Below are 24661 nucleotides of genomic sequence, written 5' to 3'. Positions count from 1 at the left end.
GTTTGCATACGACTGAGCACTTTTCGCGGCGACTCGTGCTGGGGCGGAGACGGCACTTGCATTGTTTGATACGACCGCAGCTGAGTTTAGCCTCACAGTCAGCGCTAACAAGACACAGTTCTTGGTTGCGGGCAGGGATGTTTTGCCTGGGGACTGCGTTGGGTTCGCAGAAAGGATGGTCTAGCTGTTCACCGCTGTTCCGCTCCTCAGCCTCCTGAGCCCTGTCGAGTCTCTGTACAGGATGCCTGCTGTGCTGTGCCCGCTGCTTTCGGACTGCCCAAAGCCGCGGTCGTCACCAGTGCGCGAGGACTGGTCCCCGCCCGACTGCCCAGCAGCGTAATAATAATAACGTTCACTTATGTATGCATGTGTTCTCGCCGGTTCCGTTTGCTCCACCATCTCCGGCGTCATCAGACTGCGTGCTCCATCTTCCTCTCTGATGCCCCTCCGAGTCCTACGTGACCCCTTTGGTAGTGACTCTACAGAACAGGACAGGTGTGTGCGTGTGTTTGGGCGTGTGTGTGTGTGTGTGTGTGCGTGTGTGCGTATGTGTGTGTGCGTGTGTTTGGGCGTGTGTGCGTATGTGTGTGTGCGTGTGTGCGTATGCGTGTGTGTGTGTGTGCGTGTGTGTGTGTGTCAGTGTTTGCGAGTGGTGTATCCAAAACGGATGCGAGTTGTGGAACTGTTCGTCGAGAATTCGACCATAGAGAGCCGCCCTAAAACTGTATTGCACGACGGCCATATGCAAAGGGCTAGGGTCCTGGGAGAAAGGGAATACGTGTAGATAATAAACTGGAGTAAATGGGGTAAATAATATGCTCAAGGAGTAAGAGGAACAATCTAGAAAAAAAGCTGTGCCGTCGACACAGTAATATTATTGCAGTATAATTATTATGGTAGTGAACCTGGAAGACAGCACGGACACCAGACTTGCGGGATCTAGCTAGGCAAGTAACAACTGCTCTGATATAGAAAAATATCCAGAGAGAAGAGCCAATGGAAATTCATGTAGCAGAACGCTATTGAAACGACGTAAAACGCCTGTTGTGAATTTGAGTGTGTGTATATGTACATGTATGTGTCTGTGTCTGCATGCGACTCCTTCTTCATGGAAGAAAAAAAGTAGCAAAAAGTCGGATTGCGTCAGAGTGTCCTGTTACTTCAAACGACCAAAGTCGTGAGTAACATAGTAAGGCCCTGCGTTATGATACGAAGTACACTCTCAACTGAGCCGACTCGCTGGCTGTCACATTTTACGCTCTACGAGTACAGTGTTTTTGTGTTTGGGGTGTCACTGTCTGTGTGCGCGCGTGTGTGTGTGTGTGTGTGTGCGTGTGTGTGTGTGTGTGTGTGTGTGTGTGTGTGTGTGTGTGTGTGGTGTGTGTGCGTGGGTTGTTGTTGTTGTTGTTGTTTATTTTACTTCGCAGATTCTAACGGGCAAGTTGCCCAATAACAAGAAAGCGAAGGCAAAGAAAATAATACTAATAAAAGAAATAACCGGGGGCAGCAGAAAATGAATAATAGCTTTAAGAACTCAGATGGTGAGCCAAGGAACAAATTTCCATGTTATCCCTAATAATCGCTTTTAAAAGTAAAAAGAAAAGAGCGGGTGGTACAGCAGACTTCCTATTCTGAATTCCCTGAACGAAGCAGAGACATTAGTTGGGTACATGTCACTATTTCACAGTAGCAAGAGAGCTACCTCGGTCGACATCAGTGTGGGTGTGTGTGTATGTGTGCGTGTGTGTGTGTGTGTGTGTGTGTGTGGTGTGTGTGTGTGTGTGTGTGTGTGGTGTGTGTGTGTGTGTGCGTGTAGTGTGTGTGTGTGTGTGTGTGTGTGTGTGTGTGTGTGTGTGTGTGTGTGTGTGTGTGACTGTGTGTGTCCGTTTTCATGTGGGCGGTGGTGACTGTATGGCAGCGACGAGTCCGAGATGTACCCGGTGTTGGTTTTGAGTTTGGGCATTGTGATGGTGACAGCAACCTTTATCGAAAGCCTACCCGGAGGGATCCGGTCGCAATTGCCACTGAATCCCAGTTTGCATACGACTGTGCACTTTTCGCGACGACTCGTGCTGCGGCGGAGACGGCACTTGCATTGTTTGATACGACCGCAGCTGAGTTTAGCCTCACAGTCAGCGCTAACAAGACACAGTTCTTGGTTGCGGGCAGGGATGTTTTGCCTGGGGACTGGGTTGGGTTCGCAGAAAGGATGGTCTATACTAGCTGTTCACCGCTGTTCCGCTCCTCAGCCTCCTGAGCCCTGTCGAGTCTCTGTACAGGATGCCTGCTGTGCTGCACACTGTGCTGCGTGTGCCCGCTGCTTTCGGACTGCCCAAAGCCGCGGTCGTCACCAGTGCTCCAGGACTGGTCCCCGCCCGACTGCATGCCCAGCAGCGTAATAATAATAACGTTCACTTATGGATGCATGTGTTCTCGCCGGTTCCGTTTGCTCCACCATCTCCGGCGTCATCAGACTGCGTGCTCCATCTTCCTCTCTGATGCCCCTCCGGGTCCTACGTGACCCCTTTGGTAGTGACTCTACAGAACAGGACACGTGTGTGCGTGTGTTTGGGCGTGTGTGCGTATGTGTGTGTGCGTGTGTGCGTTTGTGCGTATGTGTGTGTGTGTGTGTGCGTGTGTGTGTGTGTCAGTGTGTGCGAGTGGTGTATCCAAAACGGATGCGAGTTGTGGAACTGTTCGTCGAGAATTCGACCATAGAGAGCCGCCCTAAAACTGTATTGCACGACGGCCAGATGCAAAGGGCTAGGGTCCTGGGAGAAAGGGAATACGTGTAGATAATAAACTGGAGTAAATGGGGTAAATAATATGCTCAAGGAGTAAGAGGAACAATCTAGAAAAAAAGCTGTGCCGTCCACACAGTAATATTATTGCAGTATAATATTATGGTAGTGAACCTGGAAGACAGCACGGACACCAGACTTGCGGGATCTAGCTAGGCAAGTAACAACTGCTTTGACATAGAAAAATATCCAGAGAGAAGAGCCAATGGAAATTCATGTAGCAGAACGCTATTGAAACGACGTAAAACGCCTGTTGTGAATTTGAGTGTGTGTACATGTATGTGTGTGTGTGTGTGTCTGCATGCGACTCCTTCTTCATGGAAGAAAAAAAGTAGCAAAAAGTCGGATTGCGTCAGAGTGTCCTGTTACTTCAAACGACCAAAGTCGTGAGTAACATAGTAAGGCCCTGCATTATGATACGAAGTACACTCTCAACTGAGCCGACTCGCTGGCTATCACATTTTACGCTCTACGAGTACAGTGTTTTTGTGTTTGGGGTGTCACTGTCTGTGTGCGCGCGTGTGTGTGTGTGTGTGTGCGTGTGTGTGTGTGTGTGTGGTGTGTGTGCGTGGGTTGTTGTTGTTGTTGTTGTTTATTTTACTTCGCAGATTCTAACGGGCAAGTTGCCCAATAACAAGAAAGCGAAGGCAAAGAAAATAATACTAATAAAAGAAATAACCGGGGGCAGCAGAAAATGAATAATAGCTTTAAGAACTCAGATGGTGAGCCAAGGAACAAATTTCCATGTTATCCCTAATAATCGCTTTTAAAAGTAAAAAGAAAAGAGCGGGTGGTACAGCAGACTTCCTATTCTGAATTCCCTGAACGAAGCAGAGACATTAGCTGGGTACATGTCACTATTTCACAGTAGCAAGAGAGCTACCTCGGTCGACATCAGTGTGGGCGTGTGTGTATGTGTGCGTGTGTGTGTGTGTGTGTGTGTGTGTGGTGTGTGTGTGTGTGTGTGTGTGTAGTGTGTGTGTGTGTGTGTGTGTGTGTGTGTGACTGTGTGTGTCCGTTTTCATGTGGGCGGTGGTGACTGTATGGCAGCGACGAGTCCGAGATGTACCCGGTGTTGGTTTTGAGTTTGGGCATTGTGATGGTGACAGCAACCTTTATCGAAAGCCTACCCGGAGGGATCCGGTCGCAATTGCCACTGAATCCCAGTTTGCATACGACTGAGCACTTTTCGCGACGACTCGTGCTGCGGCGGAGACGGCACTTGCATTGTTTGATACGACCGCAGCTGAGTTTAGCCTCACAGTCAGCGCTAACAAGACACAGTTCTTGGTTGCGGGCAGGGATGTTTTGCCTGGGGACTGGGTTGGGGCCATCCTTTTCGCAGAAAGGATGGTCTATACTAGCTGTTCACCGCTGTTCCGCTCCTCAGCCTCCTGAGCCCTGTCGAGTCTCTGTACAGGATGCCTGCTGTGCTGCACACTGTGCTGCGTGTGCCCGCTGCTTTCGGACTGCCCAAAGCCGCGGTCGTCACCAGTGCTCGAGGACTGGTCCCCGCCCGACTGCATGCCCAGCAGCGTAATAATAATAACGTTCACTTATGTATGCATGTGTTCTCGCCGGTTCCGTTTGCTCCACCATCTCCGGCGTCATCAGACTGCGTGCTCCATCTTCCTCTCTGATGCCCCTCCGGGTCCTACGTGACCCCTTTGGTAGTGACTCTACAGAACAGGACAGGTGTGTGCGTGTGTGTGTGTGTGTGTGTGTGTGTGTGTGTGTGTGTGTGTGTGTGTGTGTGTGTGTGTGTGTGTGTGCGTGTCAGTGTGTGCGTGTGGTGTATCCAAAACGGATGCGAGTTGTGGAACTGTTCGTCGAGAATTCGACATAGAGAGCCGCCCTAAAACTGTATTGCACGACGGCCATATGCAAAGGGCTAGGGTCCTGGGAGAAAGGGAATACGTGTAGATAATAAACTGGAGAATTGACAACGTGTGATTGCTCGCTGCTCGTCGGAGAGAACACTGCTATCACGTATGGGAATGAAAAAATGTTGACTTGAACACGAACTGGAAGATGCATTTAGGCAACAGAAAAACAAAGACTACAATGTAAGACTGTCTTTGATTCTGGGGGGGGGGGTAAATAATATGCTCAAGGAGCAAGAGGAACAATCTAGAAAACAAGCTGTGCCGTCGACACAGTAATATTATTGCAGTATAATATTATGGCAGTGAACCTGGAAGACAGCACGGACACCAGACTTGCGGGATCTAGCTAGGCAAGTAACAACTGCTTTGGCATAGAAAAATATCCAGAGAGAAGAGCCAATGGAAATTCATGTAGCAGAACGCTATTGAAACGACGTAAAACGCCTGTTGTGAATTTGAGTGTGTGTACATGTGTGTGTGTGTGTGTGTGTGTGTGTGTGTCTGCATGCGACTCCTTCTTCATGGAAGAAAAAAAGTAGCAAAAAGTCGGATTGCGTCAGAATGTCCTGTTACTTCAAACGACCAAAGTCGTGAGTAACATCGTAGCTGGCGGCGTTATGATACGAAGTACACTCTCAACTGAGCCGACTCGCTGGCTGTCACGCTTTACACTCTACGAGTTCAGTGTTTTTTTGTGTGTGGTGTGTCACTGTGTCTCCGCACGCGCGCGCGCGCGCGTGTGTGTGTGTGTGTGTGTGTGTGTGTGTGTGTGGTGTGTGTGCGTGTGTACTTGTGTGTGTGTGTGTGTGTGTGTGTGTGTGTGTGTGTGTGTGTGTGTGTGTGTGTGTGTGTGTGTGTGTGTGTGTGTGTGTGTGTGTGTGTGTGTGTGTGTGTGTGTGTGTGTGTGTGTGTGGTGTGTGTGTGCGTGTGTACTTGTGTGTACATGTATGTGTGTGTGTGACTGTGTGTGTGTGTGTGTGTGTGTCCATTTTCATGTGGGCGGTGGTGACTGTATGGCAGCGACGAGTCCGAGATGTACCCGGTGTTGGTTTTGAGTTTGGGCATTGTGATGGTGACAGCAACCTTTATCGCAAGCCTACCCGGAGGGATCCGGTCGCAATTGCCACTGAATCCCAGTTTGCATACGACTGAGCACTTTTCGCGACGACTCGTGCTGGGGCGGAGACGGCACTGGCATTGTTTGATGTGACCGCAGCTGAGTTTAGCCTCACAGTCAGCGCTAACAAGACACAGTTCTTGGTTGCGGGCAGGGATGTTTTGCCTGGGGACTGCGTTGGTTTCGCGACGAATCGTGCTGGGGCGGAGACGGCATTTGCATTGTTTGATGCGACCGCAGCTGAGTTTGGCCTCACAGTCAGCGCTAACAAGACACAGTTCTTGGTTGCGGGCAGGGATGTTTTGCCTGGGGACTGCGTTGGTTTCGCAGAAAGGATGGTCTAGCTGTTCACCGCTGTTCCGCTCCTCAGCCCTGTCGAGTCTCTGTCAGGATGCCTGCTGTGCTGCACACTGTGCTGCGTGTGCCCGCTGCTTTCGGACTGCCCAAAGCCGCGGTCGTCACCAGTGCTCGAGGACTGGTCCCCGCCCGACTGCATGCCCAGCAGCGTAATAATAATAACGTTCACTTATGTATGCATGTGTTCTCGCCGGTTCCGTTTGCTCCACCATCTCCGGCGTCATCAGACTGCGTGCTCCATCTTCCTCTCTGATGCCCCTCCGGGTCCTACGTGACCCCTTTGGTAGTGACTCTACAGAACAGGACAGGTGTGTGCGTGTGTGTGTGTGTGTGTGTGTGTGTGTGCGTGTGTGTGCGTGTGTTTGTATTTGTGCGTGTGTGTGTGTGCGTGTGTGTGCGTGTCAGTGTGTGCGTGTGGTGTATCCAAAACGGATGCGAGTTGTGGAACTGTTCGTCGAGAATTGGACCATAGAGAGCCGCCCTAAAACTGTATTGCACGACGGCCAGATGCAAAGGGCTAGGGTCCTGGGAGAAAGGGAATACGTGTAGATAATAAACTGGAGAATTGACAATGCGTGATTGCTCACTGCTCGTCAGAGAGAACACTGCTATCACGTATGGGAATGAAAAAATGTTGACTTGAACACGTACTGGAAGATGTATTTAGGCAACGAAAAACAAAGACTACAAAGACGCTCTATGATTCTGGGGGAGGGGGGGGGGGGGGGAATAACATGCTGAAAGAGCAAGAGGGACAATCTAGAAAAGGCTGTGTCGTCGACGTATGGTAGAGAAGCTGGAAGACAACGCGGATACCACACTTGCGGGATCGACTGTCGTGGACATGGAAATCCGGTCGCACGTCTAGCGGCCTCAGGGCGCTGGCCATGCAGCCGTAGCACGTATTATTATTATGATTTTGCTGTTGCTGGTCACCGGTCGCACAGCAGCACAGGCCACGATCAACATGGTTGTGCGCTGCATGCAACGTTCTGTACGCGCTGAGGGCGCCGGCCCCGGTCAATCGACTGGGTTTCCATGTCCGCGACAGTAGCTAGGCGAGTAACAACTTCTTTGACATAGAAAAGCATCAAGAGAGAAGAGCCAATGGAAATAGCAGAACGCTATTGAAACGACGCAAAAAGCCTGTTGTGGATTTGAGTGTGTGTACGGATGTGTGTGTCGGCATGCTACGCCTTCTTCATGGAAGAGAAAATGTACGGGTACCAAAATGTCGGATTGCACCAGAGTGTCCTGTTACTCCAAACGCCCAAAGTCGTGAGGAACATGGTATTCAATATTAGGACTGCGTTACATGTATGAACTTATGATACATTGAAGTACGAAGTACTTTAGTAGTCTAGAGACAGTGCAACGAGTGTTAGTTTCCAAGATCTTTACAAGACTGGCGAACACTAAATGTCATGAAGAAAGTGAAGAGAAAGGAGGTTTATATAGGAAAGAGATTGTGATAGAAGAGTGTGCAATGAAGTTTGTTGTTTTGTTAGATATCTGACGTGTGCTGTTTGGAAGAAGTGTTTGGATGCAAACAGAACTTACAAGAGATGAGTAAAGACTACTTTTCTAGGCGAGGTTGTAGGCGAGGAGTGCTTAACATCAAAAGATGTCGTAATGTGTATTGGAACTATGCTAGCCAAACATTACGTAATTATTATGGTAGCGAAGTACGTGTGGTAGGTATTACAATGTGTGCGAGACTATGGGTTTTTTTTAATATTTTTTTTACTATGTTCACACTCCCAGCTCGAAAATAATAAAGAAAGACAATGATACTGAGACTAGGACGAACGTGACAACTATTGAGCAGGGGCTGCACCGAGACGCAGCAGTGATGGTGGGGCATTGATGGCTCTGCCGACCTGAGGTCTCGGCATCACGGCCAAAAACACGCACCAAAAACAAAAGATAGAGCTGTACGAGTCAGCAAAATGAAAAGAAAGGAAGGGTTAACATCAGCGAGTGTGCGGGAGAAACTGTGAGACTATTAACAAATTACAAGGGCTGTTACTGAGAGGAGCATCATCATGGCTGATCATGATCATGGCGAGTCGGTTGTCTGAGCCAGTTGTGGTGCATAGATAGGGATAGAGGAGAACGACGAGAGCATCATCATAGCGAGTCGACTGCCCAGAGCCGGTTTGTGCTTCGCAGATGGCGATAAACATTAGTTTTGAATGCTTGCATTCCCTTGCTGTAGGGAGGCTGGGACAGAAGAGCGGCGGGGAGGGAGTTCCAGTCACTAATACTGCAGTGTGGGAACGAGCGCTTTAATGCCAGCTGGACAGATGCAAGCAGCTGGTGTTGGAGCTGGTGGGCATGGCCAATGGCGCTACCATGCTCGCTGCGAGTTCTGGGGCTGGATGAGGGGAAATGGCGCGGTGGCAAAACAGAGAGCAGCTGCGGAGGGCCAGGTGAATCAGTGTTTGTGATGATGAGGAAAATATGACGTGTACATGCAAACAAATGATGATAATTATTATGATGCGAGAACGTCAGAGACCCTACAGACAGTAGTAGTACTAGTACAGTACACTCTCAACTGAGCTGACTCGTTAGATGGTTTTTTTTTTTTTTTCAACGCAACCAAGCCTCTTGTACGGGCAAAATAAACACAATAATTATTACGAGTGCAACCTCAACAGCACCGGAAGAAAAACGAACAAAAATGGCTGTGAAAACAGTCGAGAGAGCAAAAATGGCTGTGAAAACAGTCTAGTACTACAGTCTGATGTCATAAAATGGCTGTGAATACAGTCTAATGTAAATAATAACAATTGTAATTCCAAATGTACAACTACAACGTACTTAGTAGAGGGGTGTCAAAAACCGGCCTTGGACACCGAGCACAACTGCCTCAGGACCGGATAGCCGCTTCAGCGACCACCCTCACGACAGAGGTGTCCATGGCTGGCAGGGGACGAATCCGCCGTGCGCCCCGCAAAAAAGCAATGCCGGATCTCAGCAGGGCAAAAGACAGCCGGCACCGGATCCACGACATGACCTGGCTGTACGGCTCCTTCGTCTTCTCTGAGACTAGAGACGCGACACGCTTGTAAAATGTGGTGGCGGATTTCCCCATCCCACCACTGGCTGAGAAAACCAATGGCAGGAAGGTGGCATGCTCAATATCCCTGACCCGTTGGCCATAGTGTCGACGTTTTTCCTTCTCATGGCGCTGGTACGTGCTGGTGAGTGAGGAGGTCCGATTCGATTGCGCGAAGGGGTTGAAAACCTGTAAATCGAGAAACACACGCTCGAATCTTCCACCCCACACACCACTAGCCGCCACATCCAATCGGGCCTGGTCGTCAGTGATAGCGGTTCGGTACTGCAGCCTTTCTCCAGTTAGCGGCTGGAGTCGAGGCTCGACTGCCACATTCGTGGCAACTCTCTTGAGCAAATTCGCTGTCACGTCACGAAGCTCGTTGTGACGGATTGTCGGGTAGCCGCCAGTGCTGCAGGAAAGAGCGTGGGTCACATCGAATGGCTCACCACACACACACGCTGATGGTAGGCGGCTGGGCTGCCATCCATACCGCAGAGCTAGGCCATCCCTGAACTCACTCTTGGATAGGGAGAACTCATGAGCCTTCATAGCTTCAGTGGACGGCAGGTTAGCCAGCTGGATGCTCCAGATTCGCGGGCCAGGTGGATAGTGCGCTGCAGGCTTTCAGGAGCCGCGGTGATGAAAGACGCAGCAGCCTCCTGAATACGGCGGCGGGCTTCATTGCTTACCCTGGTCTTAATGTGACTGACAGTGGCCAGTCAGCTGTGGGCACTGAGCGACGATGTTCTCAACGAGCGACGAGGTGATGGATAGCCCTCTCCCAAAGGTGCTCGCCCTTTTTTCGCCCTTTTTGGCCCTTTTTGGAAAAGCCCGTTTCTTTCTTTTTTCTTTGAGTGTTGCCTGGAATAAACTTCCTGAAGATATTCGTTCACTCTCTACAACAGCGAAATTTAGTATTGCTGTTCGTCGGTATCATTCGCAATCTATGTTTTCTTTGAAAGGTATTCCTGACTTTTGTGTCTAGGCTAACCACATCTATGATAGTTTCAGTAGTTTGTGTATACATGTATGTAAGTTAGAGTAGTCCGCAATGCTGCTTTTCTAATTCTCATTATGATTAGCATAGTAGTAGTAGTATTCTTTTATTTTCCATCGGAAGCCTCAACAGTGATGAACACAACTCTTAAGAGGGCCGATAACAGGGTAGAGGGGTGTGGGGTGAGGAAAAAAAATAAAATAATAATAATAGGAGATATTTAAACTAAACTAAACTGATACTTGGAACAATAAAGCAGCAGTAAGCAGTAAGCAGTAAACACAGGTATACAATACAAGCGATGCAGATGAATGAGGCCGTTTGCTGAAAAGAAGATCTAAATACTTCTGAAAAGACGCTGCGTCTTTAAGCATGGTCATAATGGGATAGTGCAAGAATTAAAGAGATGTTTTTAAAAACGAATTTAAACTAGGAACGCAGTAAACACAGTTATACAATACAGGCGGTGCAGATCAATGAGGGAGTTTGCTGAAAAGAAGATCAAAATACTTCTGAAAAGACGCTGCGTCTTTTAGCATGGTCTGAAGGTGCTTAGCAAATGTAGTGCGGTGCTGGGTGCGCCACTCCACAGGCAAAGAATTAAAGAACAGGGCAGCACGATTTGAAAAGGAATTGACACCGTCAGTCGTCCGGAATTTAGATATTGCAATAGCAGCATTAAAAGAGCTTCTTGTTGTCCTAGGGCCGGTTGAAACTTGAGGGAAAAGGTCCGTCAGATTTGGGAGAGGGAAAACGACATGATTAACATGGATAAATTTAGCAATGCTACGAATAAGGTAATGTTCAAACGGATCAATCGACAATCTAGCTAACAGCGGCATGACGTCCTCTTGTAGTTTCGAGCCACAAGCAGCGCGTACAGAACGACGATAAACGGACGAGAGTCGCTGTCGGTCCTTGGCGGATAGCTTCATTGCAAAGCAAGAGCAGCAGTATAATAAGTCAGGCAGGATAACCGAGAGGATAAACTGCCGTGTTGCCTTCAAACTTAGTTGCCGAAAACACCGTCGAAGAGCGCCAATTTTCGTGCAAGTCTTCCTAACGATAAAGTCTATGTGACCAGACCAAGAAACATCACTGTCTACAATGACTCCCAGGATTCTCGTGCTAGACACTTGAGTCAGAGGCTGTTGGTTAAAAACGATTGGAGTTGAGAGGGGTTGAGAAGACTTAGAAATCATCAAAGTTACAGTCTTTGTTGTATTAATGCGCAGCCCAAGCTCGTCTAGATCCACAGAAATTGCAGATAACGAATCAGTAACGGTAGCGACGGCCTCAGCTTGTGTACGTCTGCTGGCATACAACGTCATGTCGTCAGCGAACATCGGGAGCTTGCAAGAAAAGGCCTCTGCTGTCAATGGGAGCTTCCGTACATATATGTTAAATAGCACCGGACCCAGAATGGTGCCCTGTGGCACGCCACTAGTGATTGCCACCAACGGAGATGTTCCAGTGTGGGTAACCACCCGCTGTTGTCTGGCACAAAGGTATGATCGGAACCAGGCCAGGGCCACTCCCGAAATACCGACAGCTGCGAGAGCAAGAAGAAGCTGTTGATGCTTCACCATATCGAACGCTTTTTTCAAATCAATACAGACAACCGCCGTATGCAGTCCAGCGTCGCGCGAGACAAGCCAGTCGTTCGTAACCTTGGTGAGAAGCTGTCCGGTAGAACGGTGCTTCCGAAAGCCAAACTGGTCCACATGGAATGGGCAACGATCATTAAAAAAAAGATGTATACGAGAAAACACAAGCCCCTCCAGGAGCTTGGCTAGGATAGATGTTAAAGACACTGGGCGGTAGTTAGAAGGGCAGTCGCGGGGGCCTTGAGTTGACTTCAGAATTGGTGTAATGTTTGCAATTTTGAACAAGGATGGGAATTGACTAGACGAGAGGGAAGTGTTGAATAAGATAGCAAGTGATAGAGCAATTACGTCTTTTGATATTTTAAGTAGACACGGAAGAATGCCGTCCGGTCCAGGGGCTTTATTACTTTGGAGGTCACCGATCCGAAGCTTCACCTCTGCTACTGTAACGGCTGAAAACGTAGTAAGGTCGTCGGATTTAGCAGGTCCCATTGGGAGCTTGTAATTCGCTTCCTTATCTGTGACAATCGAGTGAAAATAGTCGTTCAATCGCTCAGGTGGGATGGTAACTGTTTGCTTCGGAGAGGAACGCTTTGTGATCATATTCAAGGCTTTCCAGAACTGCCGAGGCTCCCGTTCATACCGCTGGCACTGGTCTGAAAAGTAAAGATTCTGTAGGTGTCGATACAAGTTATTGCACTGGTTGCGCAGCCGCTTGAATTGTACAGATAGGCTCTCGTCTCGAAAGTTAGTAGCTTTTAGTTTCTTGAAGACCGATTTGCGCTTTCTAATCAAGGCAAGGAGTGGCGAGGTCATGAACGGGCAATTTTTCCGACGGGACTTCCTGTGTTTCCTGGTTACGTACGGTGCGATGATATCAAGCACAGCATTGACTTTCCCTGTCCACTCGTCCAACATCAGGTCTGGGGTACGGGATGTAAAGATATGAAGATCGGAGGACAGCAGCATATCGCAGAAACGCTGAGCGTTGAAGTTCCGGTAGTCTCTGCGTGTTTGATGGGTAGTAGTATTGCTCCGCGCATCCATGATGGGCACTGGGACGGAAGTAATGACGAGGCGATGGTCTGAAAACTCACAGTCCACGACAGAGGCTGACGGAACTCGATCAATGTTTGTGAGAATACAGTCAATGGATGTACGGGTAGAGCCTGTTATTCTTGTTGCTTCAGTTACTTTATTGGCCAGTCTGCACGGAAGTAGCAACGTGTCTTTGAGATGGTGGAACGCACTGGACGTCTGACGCAGAAAGTCCACATTTATGTCACCTAGCAACACAATATTCTCGCCGTCCAGCTGCTCCGTGGATGTAGCGAGCCGATTCCAAAACTCTACCGGCTCGGATGGGGGACGGTATATGCAACCAAACAAGGTACTATCTTTGCCTGTGCCAGCTCTAAGCCACATCAACTCTAGACTGGAGTGTGAGTGGTCCAAGATGTGCTTAGCCTTAACATGTTCCTTTACGAAGATGCAGATCCCGCCTCCTTTACGACATGGAGTGCAGGAGGATAGGCAAGTGCATCCATCAGCGCACGGCCTGTCTCGACGTAAGAGAATTGTGCCTGGTACAGAAACCTCAGTGTCCGAGATGCTTGAGTCGAGCCACGTTTCCGTAACCGCCAGCAGATCTAGGCAGTGCTCATCTATTAGCTTAGTTATAACATGGGTTTTATGTCGTAGGCTGCAAATGTTTATGTGGCCAACATTTAGTCGGTTGGATGGATGAATTGTAGAGTAGAATGCTGGGGTTGAGGGATTTGGAGACGAAGGGGTGAACACAGGAGCATGCGGGTTCAGGGGCTGTGAATACCGGTAGGTGGTGTGTGGCATTATGTGAGTGCTGGAGCTGTGCCGTCAGCACCAAAGCGCCATTCACGAACTGCAAAACCGAGCGAGTCCGGCCAAAATGCTTTGTCCTGTACGGTGGTGGCGTCCGACGCCAGCACTGTGACCCTGGCAAACCCTGTTCGGAAGCGCTCCGAGGTGTACACAACACTCTGCACGATGTGTACATCCTGTGCCTGACAATGCTCTGCAATTGATTTGGCATCACATTCGGGGTCCACGTTGCCAACGTAGAACACTTTGACTCTTGGCTTACCCGTTAGTGCACATCGGGTGGTGCTCTTTGGAAGCTTGGGTGCCAGCCAGCGAGACGATTCCTGTCGCCTGTACGGCTTGGGAGGCTGGCGTTGTGGCCTTTGGGCAGCTGGGGCAGCTGCAGGGGCAGTATTTTTGGGCTGCAATGCTGGTTGTTGGTGCAAAGTTTCTGCATACGTGGGTCGATGTTGTGGGGTGGAGGATACGGTTTTGGTAAAGCTTGGTTCAGTGGGGTCATTGTTCAAAGTTTGAATCACCGTATCGTACCTCAGCATGCAATGTACTACCCGAAGTACTGAATTTACTTCTTTTGTACTCTGTAATCTAATGTATCTTCTACCTCTTCTCCCTTACGAACATACTTTTCTCATTTTCCATACTTACTTGGAGACTCCCTTCGATAGGCGCTAGGCGTCTATTTGCCTCTGGAGGATCCGTGAAATAAAAATCAATCAATCAATCAATTTCGCACTTTATTGCGTTTTTTGGTGAATATCGCCCTTTTTGAGCTTTTTTTAGCTGAAAAAGTGCTAAAATCTGTTTGCTCATGCGTGCGATCACAGTTTCCGAGTGCTCGATATCGCGATGGGCCTTGGCACGCCGCTTTTTTGGGGGGTAACAAGTAAGTTGGTGAAGCTTGTACCCGGGTACCCGGTGGACACAATGCTGTAAAAAGTGGGGTTTTTGAACTTTACTTCCTGGTTTGCCTTTCTAGGACCCATAAATGGAAAAGTGCGTATTCATTTCTCATCTTGAGTTCATATCTGAACATGTATCATGGCTATGCTTCACTGAAAAAGAGCACTTTTTGCCTGTTTTCACTGAAAAAAGAGCACTTTTTCAGCATATTTTGAGGGACGCGAAAAGCACTAAGTGCGAATTAAAAAAGCACCTTTGGGAAAGGGCTAGTGATGGATCGAGAGGAACAGTACTGCGTCCCCAGTGTGGTCGGGTTAAGCACACCGAGTCCGCCTTCACGGCAGGGGAGAGAGAAGAGATGTCTGAGAGCGGAGTCAATAGGCTGTCCCGTCAAGTTTGGTAGAAGCTTGGTGTAGATGATGTGCTCAACGGGTGCCATGGCTTCCGGAGCCTCCTTCTCAACTCGGCAGAGGAACATCCACCTGCTGGCGAGGCCACGCGTGAAGGCTGCATATGCTGCTTGTGGTTGAGATAGGGCAAAGGAGGACAGCACATCGATCTCCTTGCACCATGCATCTGCCTTCTTCTGGAGGTAATCCTGCATAAAGGCAGGAGTGCCTATCGCCGCACCGAGATACCGATGCCCCTCAGCAGTTATCTGGATGCCAGTATCAGCGAAGATCCTCGTGGCTTCTTCCAGGCAGTCCAGTTTCACGACCAGTACGGATTTTGCCGCGTTAAGGTGGTACCCGAAGCCTGGGCCACGGGACATGAGGGAATCCCACCACGTACGGAGGCGGCGTAGCCTACCGCCAGCAGACTCGTTAGATGTCACACTTTACACTTTACACTCTACGCGTATAGTGTGTATGTGTGTGATGTGTGTGCGTATGTGCGTGTGTGCGTATGTGCGTGTGTGTGCGTATGTGCGTGTGTGTGGTCATTAATCACTGTGGTGTGTGTGGTGTATCCAAAACGGATGCGAGTTGTGGAACTGGTCGTCGGTAAAATGCGGAGAGGAAGAGTATGGTATGGTATGCTTCATTTTTTTTTAAAATTAAGCTCAGCCGACCAGAGGCCTCAGCTTCATAGCTCCATGGACGCAGTGTGCTGCTATGTAGGGGAAGCGATCAGTAGTGTACCAATCCATGATGTACTGCTATGATGTAGGGGAAGCTAGCGATGTGTTCAGTGTTTGCATCGGGGGGGGGGGCTCTGCTCTTCTGAGCGCCGGGCAGGCCTAGGAGGCCAGAGACGCAGAGTCCGCTTTACTTGCATCACTTGTTCTGCCTGAAGTGAATGCTGTGGTGTGTGGGTGGCACTGGGTGTGCAAATACTGTAGGTCCGGTCATGTGGTTACAGGTGGTGGGGTACCGGGTGGGCTTTTGATAGTCCCTCAGCACTACAGAGACTGACGCAACACCTAAGGCCAGTAAGGGCATACACTCCAAAGCTCAGCAGCAGCGTAAACCCACACAGTCAGTACTTGCCTGTAGACTGACGTCGCAATGGCATCAACTCTGGGCAGCGCAATCATTACTGTGACCATCAAAGAAGTAAAGGCACGGCCGTAACGTTGCCCTTTCGCCTATCCAGAGAGTAAGCAGGCAATAATGTGAGACACAGTGACACTACACAATAAGATTCTACTCTTGTTATACAATTATGTTCATCTAGATGATGGGCAGTGAAACAAGAACAAGGCGCATGCATGCATGCATGGGAACTGGGCAAGATCATTGACTTCCCGGCATGGTCAGTTCTGCCATCTGTATGGAATGAAGTCATGCTGGTTGAAGAAGTCGCACTGCGCTTTGTGATAGACATCCCGCATGACCGGTTTGTACAGCAAATTGAACGTGCCGTGCTCTGCCGTCTTCCAGTCTGGATGAGGAGGCTGGCCACGCGCAAAGCGACTGAACCACGCCTGCATCACCGTAACTAACTGCCAGTCGTGGGTGTCTGGTTGCCACCGTGGGTCAGCTGGAAAGGTGAAGTTAAACAATGCATACAATCCCCATGTGTGGTAAGCGTAACGTGCACCGCCCTCCTGTGCACCCACCGAGGGACACTGCACCACGGCATAGTTGTAGACGTCCGATTTGAAGTGAGCCGCGTAGAACTGCGCGAGCAGATGCGTGGGACAGGTGATACGGATGTCCGAGGTCATGCTGGTCAGCAAATACTCCGGTGTTCCGGTGACACACGTCCCTCCGGTGTCCGGCGTGGCCATATCATGCGGGTACAGTTGACTGACGGCGCGGTATACATTCGTACCGTTGATTGCCGGGTCTTTCTTGAATGTGTTCATGTGCTGCTGCACATAGTCATCGTACTGCTTCCACGAATAGTATCGCACATTCACCGGTGGCGCAATGTCGTTTTCTTGTCCCGCCGATCCAATCACTATGGGCACGTCATTCACTTTGCCCTGGGCTATCACGTCCAGCGATGGCTCCGGTATCAGAACACCGTCCACCACCAGGATCTTGCCCACGATCACGCCGTACGTCGGCAAGTCCCACGCATCGCCGCCGTTCCAGTACGGGTACACGTTGAACGGGATGAGGTACATGAGCGTCTCTGCGGACGTGTTGCGCAGGCATGCCGCCGTGCTGCAGCCCGTCCCCGTGAGGAACACCTGATTGTCCTTGTTGGCCTCTTCCATTGTAGCATTGATGGTCGTGGAGGCGCTCATCACCACTGCCCTGTGAAACAGACCGTTCGCGAGCGGAGATGACAAGATTGCAACCACACTGGTTCCACCACCGCTCTGCCCGAGGATCGTTACCTGGCTTTTGTCACCACCAAATGCTTCAATGTTTTGCTGTACCCACGACAAGCCCAGGATTTGGTCGTAGAAGCCGTAATTTCCAGACCCGTTTCCTTCGTTCAGTACATCCAGGGACAGGAAACCGAACACATTCAGCCTGTAGTTGAGACTTACGGCAACAACGCCAGTATTCCTAGCAAATACAGGGGTGGGGGTATAGCCTGCATCACCACCTGATCCCGACATCTCACCACCTCCATGGATCCACACTAGAACAGGCAGCAAACCGGTAGTGACGTTGCTGCTGCTGCTGCTGCCGGGCACAGTTCTCTGTGTCGCCGATGCCGATGCCGTCTGTAGGTTGTACGTGATCACATTGATAAATAGACAATCCTCGCTGCCCACTGGTCCACCGTTCATTTGCATGCACTCGCTGCCGTACTCCGCTGCATCCCATGTTCCGTTCCAACAGGAGCCGTCCGCTGTGTCCAGCAGAGAGCTGGGCTTCCATCGCCTCTCATCCGTAGGTGCCTTGCCATATGGTATTCCCTTGAAGACAGCTGCACCCTCCTCCATTGTACCCTTCACTTCACCACAATGGATTGACGCAGTGGGCGAGGCGGCTTCGTCGCTTGCAAGCTTGCTCTCTGCACGAGTCAAGAGAGATATGGTCGTTGCTAGCAGCAGGACGATGGCCGGGAAGTAGGGACGTGCCATGCCTTTCCTTCGCAGCCGGGGCGAGAACTTAATTGGATCGTTTATGTTTTGGTCAGCCGCCAGGGTACAAGTAATTCATTCACTGGCGAAATGGACTGAAGCCCCTACTGTACTACTACTAGTACTAAACCTGTCCAATGGTAATGCATGTACATTGTATTCATTCTGTAATTGCGTTATCAAAAGTCATTATTCATCACCACGGCACTGCTAGTACATGACATGCTGCATTGCCTGATCGATCTGGTGATCCACCTAATAATCCTTTTCAAAGTACATTGTACCGAAAGACGAGGACTGGTAGTGGTACTAGTACGTAGTAGGAGATCTACAGTGCAAGTAAACGTCATAATGTAAAATAATTGTAAACGTTATGCAAGCATTGCCTAGCATGCCTGTCGATTTCCACCAAGTGAGTAATTCCACTGGGGCGTCGTAAAACACCATATCACTCCATATTTTACGACTCCTTGATTTCCAACAGAACAGGAGATGTAGCAAGCGGGTACCTGACCTGTAGTGTAAAGCTTTTGAAAGAATGACTTACAGTGCATGAGAAGCTAGAAAGGCCGCTGTCTTTTGGGTGCCATACCAAGCACAGAGGACTCCCAGGGCGAGGGGATATCCGGGGATAACTAGACCCGAGATGGGGATTGGGATGTGTTACCGTGTGCATGCACCCAACACCTTATCGGAACAACTCAGGCAATTGTGTACATTGTCAAGATGTCTGAGAGTGTCCCGGACCCCACAAACTGTGACGAGGTGACCACCTACAGCCATGATACAGCCATGATGATCATCATTGATATGAACATTCTAGCATCTTTCCTTCCCTTCTTGAACAGTTATTGAATGTTTCTTTAGGTTTTCCAACTCGTGCTGTCACAGACAGCCCGACGGGTGGACGATCTCGCAGCTTACAGGTAACCAAGATCTTCCCGGTGTGGGGACTGGATTGATGTGTGCGTAATCACGAAGGTGACCAGACTTTCGCAATGTCTGAAAAACCCTCAACTTAAGTTTCAGTCTTTTAAAGAGTATAGAATGGGCATAAAAAGGAAACGGCATTTCATTCCATATAATAATATAGTATGACCGGTAATAATTAGACTCGGGTGGAGAGCCAAGGATGAATTTATAAGAAGAAAAGAGGACCAAAGAGCTATAAGTCACGCTGCAATATCCACTAACACCACCAGCCCCATCATGTCAGTACCATTGGTCAGTGTCATGCAATGTTATCGCATGAGCTGAGTGTAAAGTAACGGGTGGTGTTAGTGGATATTATGGCGTAACTTGTAGCTCTTTGGACCGGTAATACTAATTCAATGAAGAAGCAAATGACTTCCAACTTCAGTCAAAATGCTAAGTCTTGTAAACCTGGTTGTGAATGAAAAGTATAATCTGGTGTAAACGCCACATGCGGTAGATCCACAAATCCAGCTCAAGGTGAATAATTATATTATATAGGGCCTGAACATGTTTGGTGGAGAGCACAGCAAAGGCAAAGGCTCCGTGTGGAGTGACTCACCCTAACAGTACGGGGGGAGGGGGCTCGATTTAGTTTATCCACTGGTATGGGATAAACCCATGCTGGTTGAAAAAGTCACACTGCTCTCGGTGATACAAGTCACGCATTTCCGGCTTATAAATCAGGGAGAATGATCCGTGCTCAACCGTCTTCCATTGTGGATGGGGTACTTCACCATGAACAAATTTAGAGAACCAGGCCTGCATCATAGTCACCAGTGCCCAGTCTTTGGCATCTGGCTTGAAGCCGGGCTTGGGTGGAAATGTTAAATTGAACAGCAAATTTGAATCCCATGTGTGGTACGAATATCTGGCCGGATACTCACGGGCCGTAGCTGACGGGCACTGCACAGCTACGTAGCTGTAGACTTGTGACTTGAAATACTTTGCATAGTACTGTGCTAGGAGAATGGAAGGACAGGTAACTCTGATGTCCGAGATCATACTGGTGAGCAGATATTCCGGTGTGCCGGTCACGCACGTACCACCGCTGGGCGGTGATGCAAAGTCGTGCGGGTACAGACGGCTGACCTCCTGAAAGAGACTGGTTGAGTGATTGTGTCCAGACGCCGCTGCAGCCGGGAATGTTAGCATGTGCTCCTTTACATTCTGGTCATATTCATGCCAGGTGTAGTTGGTTATGCCTGGCGGTGGTGCAATGTCCACTTCTTGGCCAGTTGAGCCGACGATGATTCGCACGTCATTTCCCTCGCCCTTGGAGATGGTACTCAGAGACGGTTCGGTGAGGAGTGTGCCGTCGACAACTGCAAGCGGACCCACGGTGACATTGTACGTAGGCAAGAACGCTGTATCACCACCCGCCCAATCCGGATACTTGTACAGGGGTAGGAGAGACAGGATTTTCTCCGTTGACAGTGCACGCAAGCACTTTGCCGTGAAGCACCCACTGCCAGACAGGAACACTTGGTTGGTACGGTTAGCCTCTGCCAATGTAGCATTGATCGTTGTGGAGGCACTCATCATAACAGCACCATGAAACAAACCCCGTGCCAACGGCGACGAAAGCAAAGCCACAATGCTAGTGCCACCGGAGCTCTGTCCGTACACTGTCACTCGATCTTTGTCGCCACCGAAAGCAGCAATGTTCTCCTGGATCCACTTCAATGCCAGTATCTGGTCGTAGAAACCGTAGTTGCCAGAGCCTCTCCCCTTGTCCAGCACATCAAGAGAGAGAAATCCAAACGCGTTCAGTCGGTAGTTGAAACTGACAGCCACCACACCGGTATTTTTGGCAAAGAGAAGATTGGGAGCGTATCCGGCTTCCTCGCCCCCGGACCCAAACATAAGCCCTCCACCATGCAGCCACACAGCAACAGGGAGCAACACATTTCTCCTTCCAGCACTGTGGCGCGGTGCACGCACACGTACATTAGATCCCGCTATGTTGTGTGTGATGACGTTGATGAACAGACAATCTTCATTACCAATCATCTGTTGTCCATGGCTCCCCGGAGTCATTCCCGTCTTCATCTGGGCGCAGACATTGCCGAAATGAGAGGCATTCCACGTACCTGTCCAGCATGATCCGTCTGACTTCTCCATTGAAAGACTAGGCATCCAGCGTCTATCTCCGATAGGTGCCCTACCATAGGGAATTCCTCGGAACACGGCAGCACCCTGTTCCCAGCTGCCCCGTACTTCTCCACACTGGGTGTCCGCCACTGGCGCATACTCAGTGACACGGCGGATAGAAGCCAAATATTTTACGACCGCACCTAAGATACATACGAAAAAGACCACTATGGCCATGTGCATAACGGACACACGTGCACCGCGAAATACAAGTCGCATGGCTGATTTCCTTCTCCACGTCTTTACGCCTCACTCGTCATTACAAATACTTTGTCTCCTAAAACTACCACCAGTGCATGTTCTCTCCGCGCGATACGGCCCCTTTGCTCGCTGCAATCATCACAACATAAAATTTAGAGTAACATTTTTCGCCAATCGACTATGACCCTTCCATTGTATTCAGCCACGACATAACCACTGCGATATTGCCGATAACCAGCTGTAACCTTTAGTTTAGGCTTTACTTGACATTGCTGAGTTTGCACCACTACTCGTAGTCTACTGCACTTGCACGTGAACTCTTCACTCCACCTGCACCCTCGAGGCAGATGCGTGAACATGACCATGATGACTGCAGATCAATTTTTTTAGTACAATGAACTATGTCATGTAGGTACTAGGTCACTAGCGCTAGCACGTAGTACTTAGTATTGCTATTGACATTGTAGGCTTGCATAGAAAATAAGTGGTGGTATTCGGTTGAACCGAATACCGAATGCCCCAGGCTATCCTGGTATCCAGAACTAACTTCCGCAGAAGAAAGGCGGCAGCTAGCCGCGGTAGCGCAGAGCTGATCAGATTCCCAGTACTGGCAGTAGATCTACGGACTTCCACTTCCAGATCAGAGTGAAGACTCGACTGAACTGTGGGACCAGACCTCACTATCATTAGTATCATCAGCGACATCACGTGCTTGACTCTTGCAAAGACTCACAAATCAATCACCATGATCACAATCACATCACCATGATCACAAGTCTTGCAGCTCCAGATAAGAGGTGTTCAATTATTTTTGGATTTCTTTTGATTTCTAGTAGTAGAGTGTTCCTATTTCTATACAGTAACAATGTCATGTCCTGTTGATTATTAGACGTTTAGAGTAGATCCACTCGGAACTTTCGCGATGTTGTGCCGCGTAACGTGTTTCTCTATGATCTCCGTGGCCATAGCCAGCATTCTACTGCTGGCTGTAGGTCCGATGTCGGTGGCTAATGCCCTGGACATGAATAGCGTCGCTCCACCGGTGGCTGTGACAAACTGCGGGCCAATGAAGGGCACGTGGGAAGATGGTGTTGCAGTATTCAGAGGCATACCATACGCCAAGCCACCGACGGGTGACAGGCGTTGGAGGCCCAGTCTGAAGCTGGAGAAAAACAGCGGCTGCTGGGAGGGTACTCTGGACGCAACGAAATTTGGAAACGTCTGCATGCAACTGCAGACGCCGGACGGCAGCACAAAAATCGGCAACGAGGACTGCCTCTACATCAACGTGATGACGTCACAGCGCACATTTGATGCCCAGCAACCAGTGGCGGTTTGGATTCATGGCGGATATCTGATGTTCGGATCAGGGGGTGAACCGGCCGGCTATGCGCCGAACCCGGCCTTTACGAACAATACCGGTGTAGTGGCTGTCAGTTTCAACTACCGACTGAACGCGTTTGGATTTCTCTCGCTTGGTGTGCTGGACAAGGGGAGAGGCTCTGGCAACTACGGTTTCTACGACCAGATACTGGCATTGAAGTGGATCCAGGAGAACATTGCTGCTTTCGGTGGCGACAAAGATCGAGTGACAGTGTACGGCCAGAGCTCCGGTGGCACTAGCATTGTAGCTTTGCTTTCGTCGCCAATGTCTGTTGGCTGTTTAGCGGTGCTGTCATGATGAGTGCATCTACCACCATCAACGCGTCTCTGGAGGAGGCCAATCGCGCTAACCAAGGCTTTCTCAGTTCAAGCGGCTGCTCGACGGCTGAGTGCTTGCGAGAGTTGTCGGCGGAACGTGTTCTGGCCATAACCCCATTCAATGTTTACCCTTACTGGAATGGAGCGGATTCAATGGACCTGCCCACGTATAAGTTGCTTGTCGGTCCGGTTACAGTTGTGGATGGTGTGTTTCTGCCTTTGCCTTCCCTGGATGCTATAGCTCAGGGTAAAGGCCATGATGTTACTGTCATCGTTGGCACAACAGGGCAGGAAGTCGACTTGCAGCCCACTGCAAACATACAGAATGCAAGCTGGGCTCAGTACGAGCAATACGTCAGAAAGCACCTGGAGACATTCCGCAATGATCCGCATCACAACAATACGAACGTACTCGGCGACGTGGAGCGTCTGTACCCGCACGACTTTGCATCACCGCCCAGCGGTGGTACGTGCGTGACCGGCACACCGGAATATCTGCTCACCAGTATGATCTCGGACATCAGAGTCACCTGTCCTTCCGTTCTCCTAGCACAGTACTATGCAAAGTATTTCAAGTCGCCAGTCTACAGCTACGTAGCTGTGCAGTGCCCGTCAGCTACGGCCCGTGAATTCAAATCTAGATACGCGTATCATACTTGGGATGCTGACTTGCTATTCAACCTGTCATTTCCACCCAAGCCCGGCTTCAAGCCAGATGCCAAAGACTGGGAACTGGTGACTATGATGCAGGCCTGGTTCTTTAAATTTGTCCGCGGTGAAGTGCCCCATCCGCAGTGGAAGACCGCCGAGCACGGGACATTCTCTCTGATCTACGAGCCTGAGATGCGCGACTGGTATCATGCAGAGCAGTGTAACTATTTCAATGCGCATGGCTTCCTGCCGTACCGATGGCAAAACTAGGAGATGCGGGCTGTAAGTTATCTGCCAAATATGGGACAAGTTGCCCCCGCAAGAAGGCTGCGGCCATGTTGGATGCATAGGTGCCATTATTATGGTCTAACGAAGTCTGCTGAAGATTCGGATGTGATTTTATTTGAGCCGCAGGATGAACTTTGTATGAACTTTGCTTGTCTGTAATATATTTTGTGAAATCTACGCAAATACGGCTATCTCAAGTCTCTATGGCCTTGATGCCAATCACTATCTCACACAATAATTGAACCAGAGTGTGCAACTCCACGTTTATCAAGAAATTTTGAATAAAAGTGAAATGTGCTATAAGTAGTACATGAACTACCACGTTACATCGAACTTGCTCCCTGCGTCTTCTCCCTGTGTCTACTCCCTGTGTCTTCTCCCTGTGTCTTCTCCCTGCGTCTTCTCCCTGTGTCTACTCCCTGTGTCTTCTCCCTGTGTCTACTCCCTGTGTCTTCTCCCTGTGTCTTCTCCCTGTGTCTACTCCCTGTGTCTTCTCCCTGCGTCTTCTCCCTGTGTCTACTCCCTGTGTCTTCTCCCTGTGTCTACTCCCTGTGTCTTCTCCCTGTGTCTTCTCCCTGTGTCTACTCCCTGTGTCTTCTCCCTGCGTCTTCT

At 49.7% G+C, this 24661-nt stretch overlaps 4 protein-coding genes across 4 annotated transcripts; 2 read left to right on the top strand and 2 right to left on the bottom strand.

The window, feature by feature from the left end:
* Positions 1–16058: 16058 nt before the first annotated feature.
* Positions 16059–18212, bottom strand: LOC135805657 (para-nitrobenzyl esterase-like). The gene has a single exon (XM_065319730.1). It carries the CDS (start codon positions 18080–18082, stop codon positions 16349–16351), a length of 1734 nt encoding a protein of 577 aa, XP_065175802.1. The 5' UTR covers positions 18083–18212; the 3' UTR covers positions 16059–16348.
* Positions 18213–19414: 1202 nt separating this feature from the next.
* Positions 19415–21638, bottom strand: LOC135805656 (para-nitrobenzyl esterase-like). Its single transcript, XM_065319728.1, has one exon. It carries the CDS (start codon positions 21425–21427, stop codon positions 19646–19648), a length of 1782 nt encoding a protein of 593 aa, XP_065175800.1. The 5' UTR covers positions 21428–21638; the 3' UTR covers positions 19415–19645.
* A 572-nt stretch (positions 21639–22210) lies between these two features.
* On the top strand, positions 22211–24375 carry LOC135805655 (para-nitrobenzyl esterase-like). Its single transcript, XM_065319727.1, has one exon. It carries the CDS (start codon positions 22332–22334, stop codon positions 23088–23090), a length of 759 nt encoding a protein of 252 aa, XP_065175799.1. The 5' UTR covers positions 22211–22331; the 3' UTR covers positions 23091–24375.
* On the top strand, positions 23090–24031 carry LOC135807729 (uncharacterized). Its single transcript, XM_065321251.1, has one exon. The coding sequence runs from the start codon at positions 23090–23092 to the stop codon at positions 24029–24031; it is 942 nt and encodes a 313-aa protein (XP_065177323.1).
* Positions 24376–24661: the final 286 nt, after the last annotated feature.

This window comes from Sycon ciliatum, chromosome 1 (genome assembly GCF_964019385.1).
Source record: "Sycon ciliatum chromosome 1, ocSycCili1.1, whole genome shotgun sequence".
NCBI lineage: Eukaryota > Metazoa > Porifera > Calcarea > Leucosolenida > Sycettidae > Sycon > Sycon ciliatum.
The sequence above is the reverse complement of the archived record's forward strand: the minus strand, read 5'-3'. Positions and strand labels throughout refer to the sequence as shown.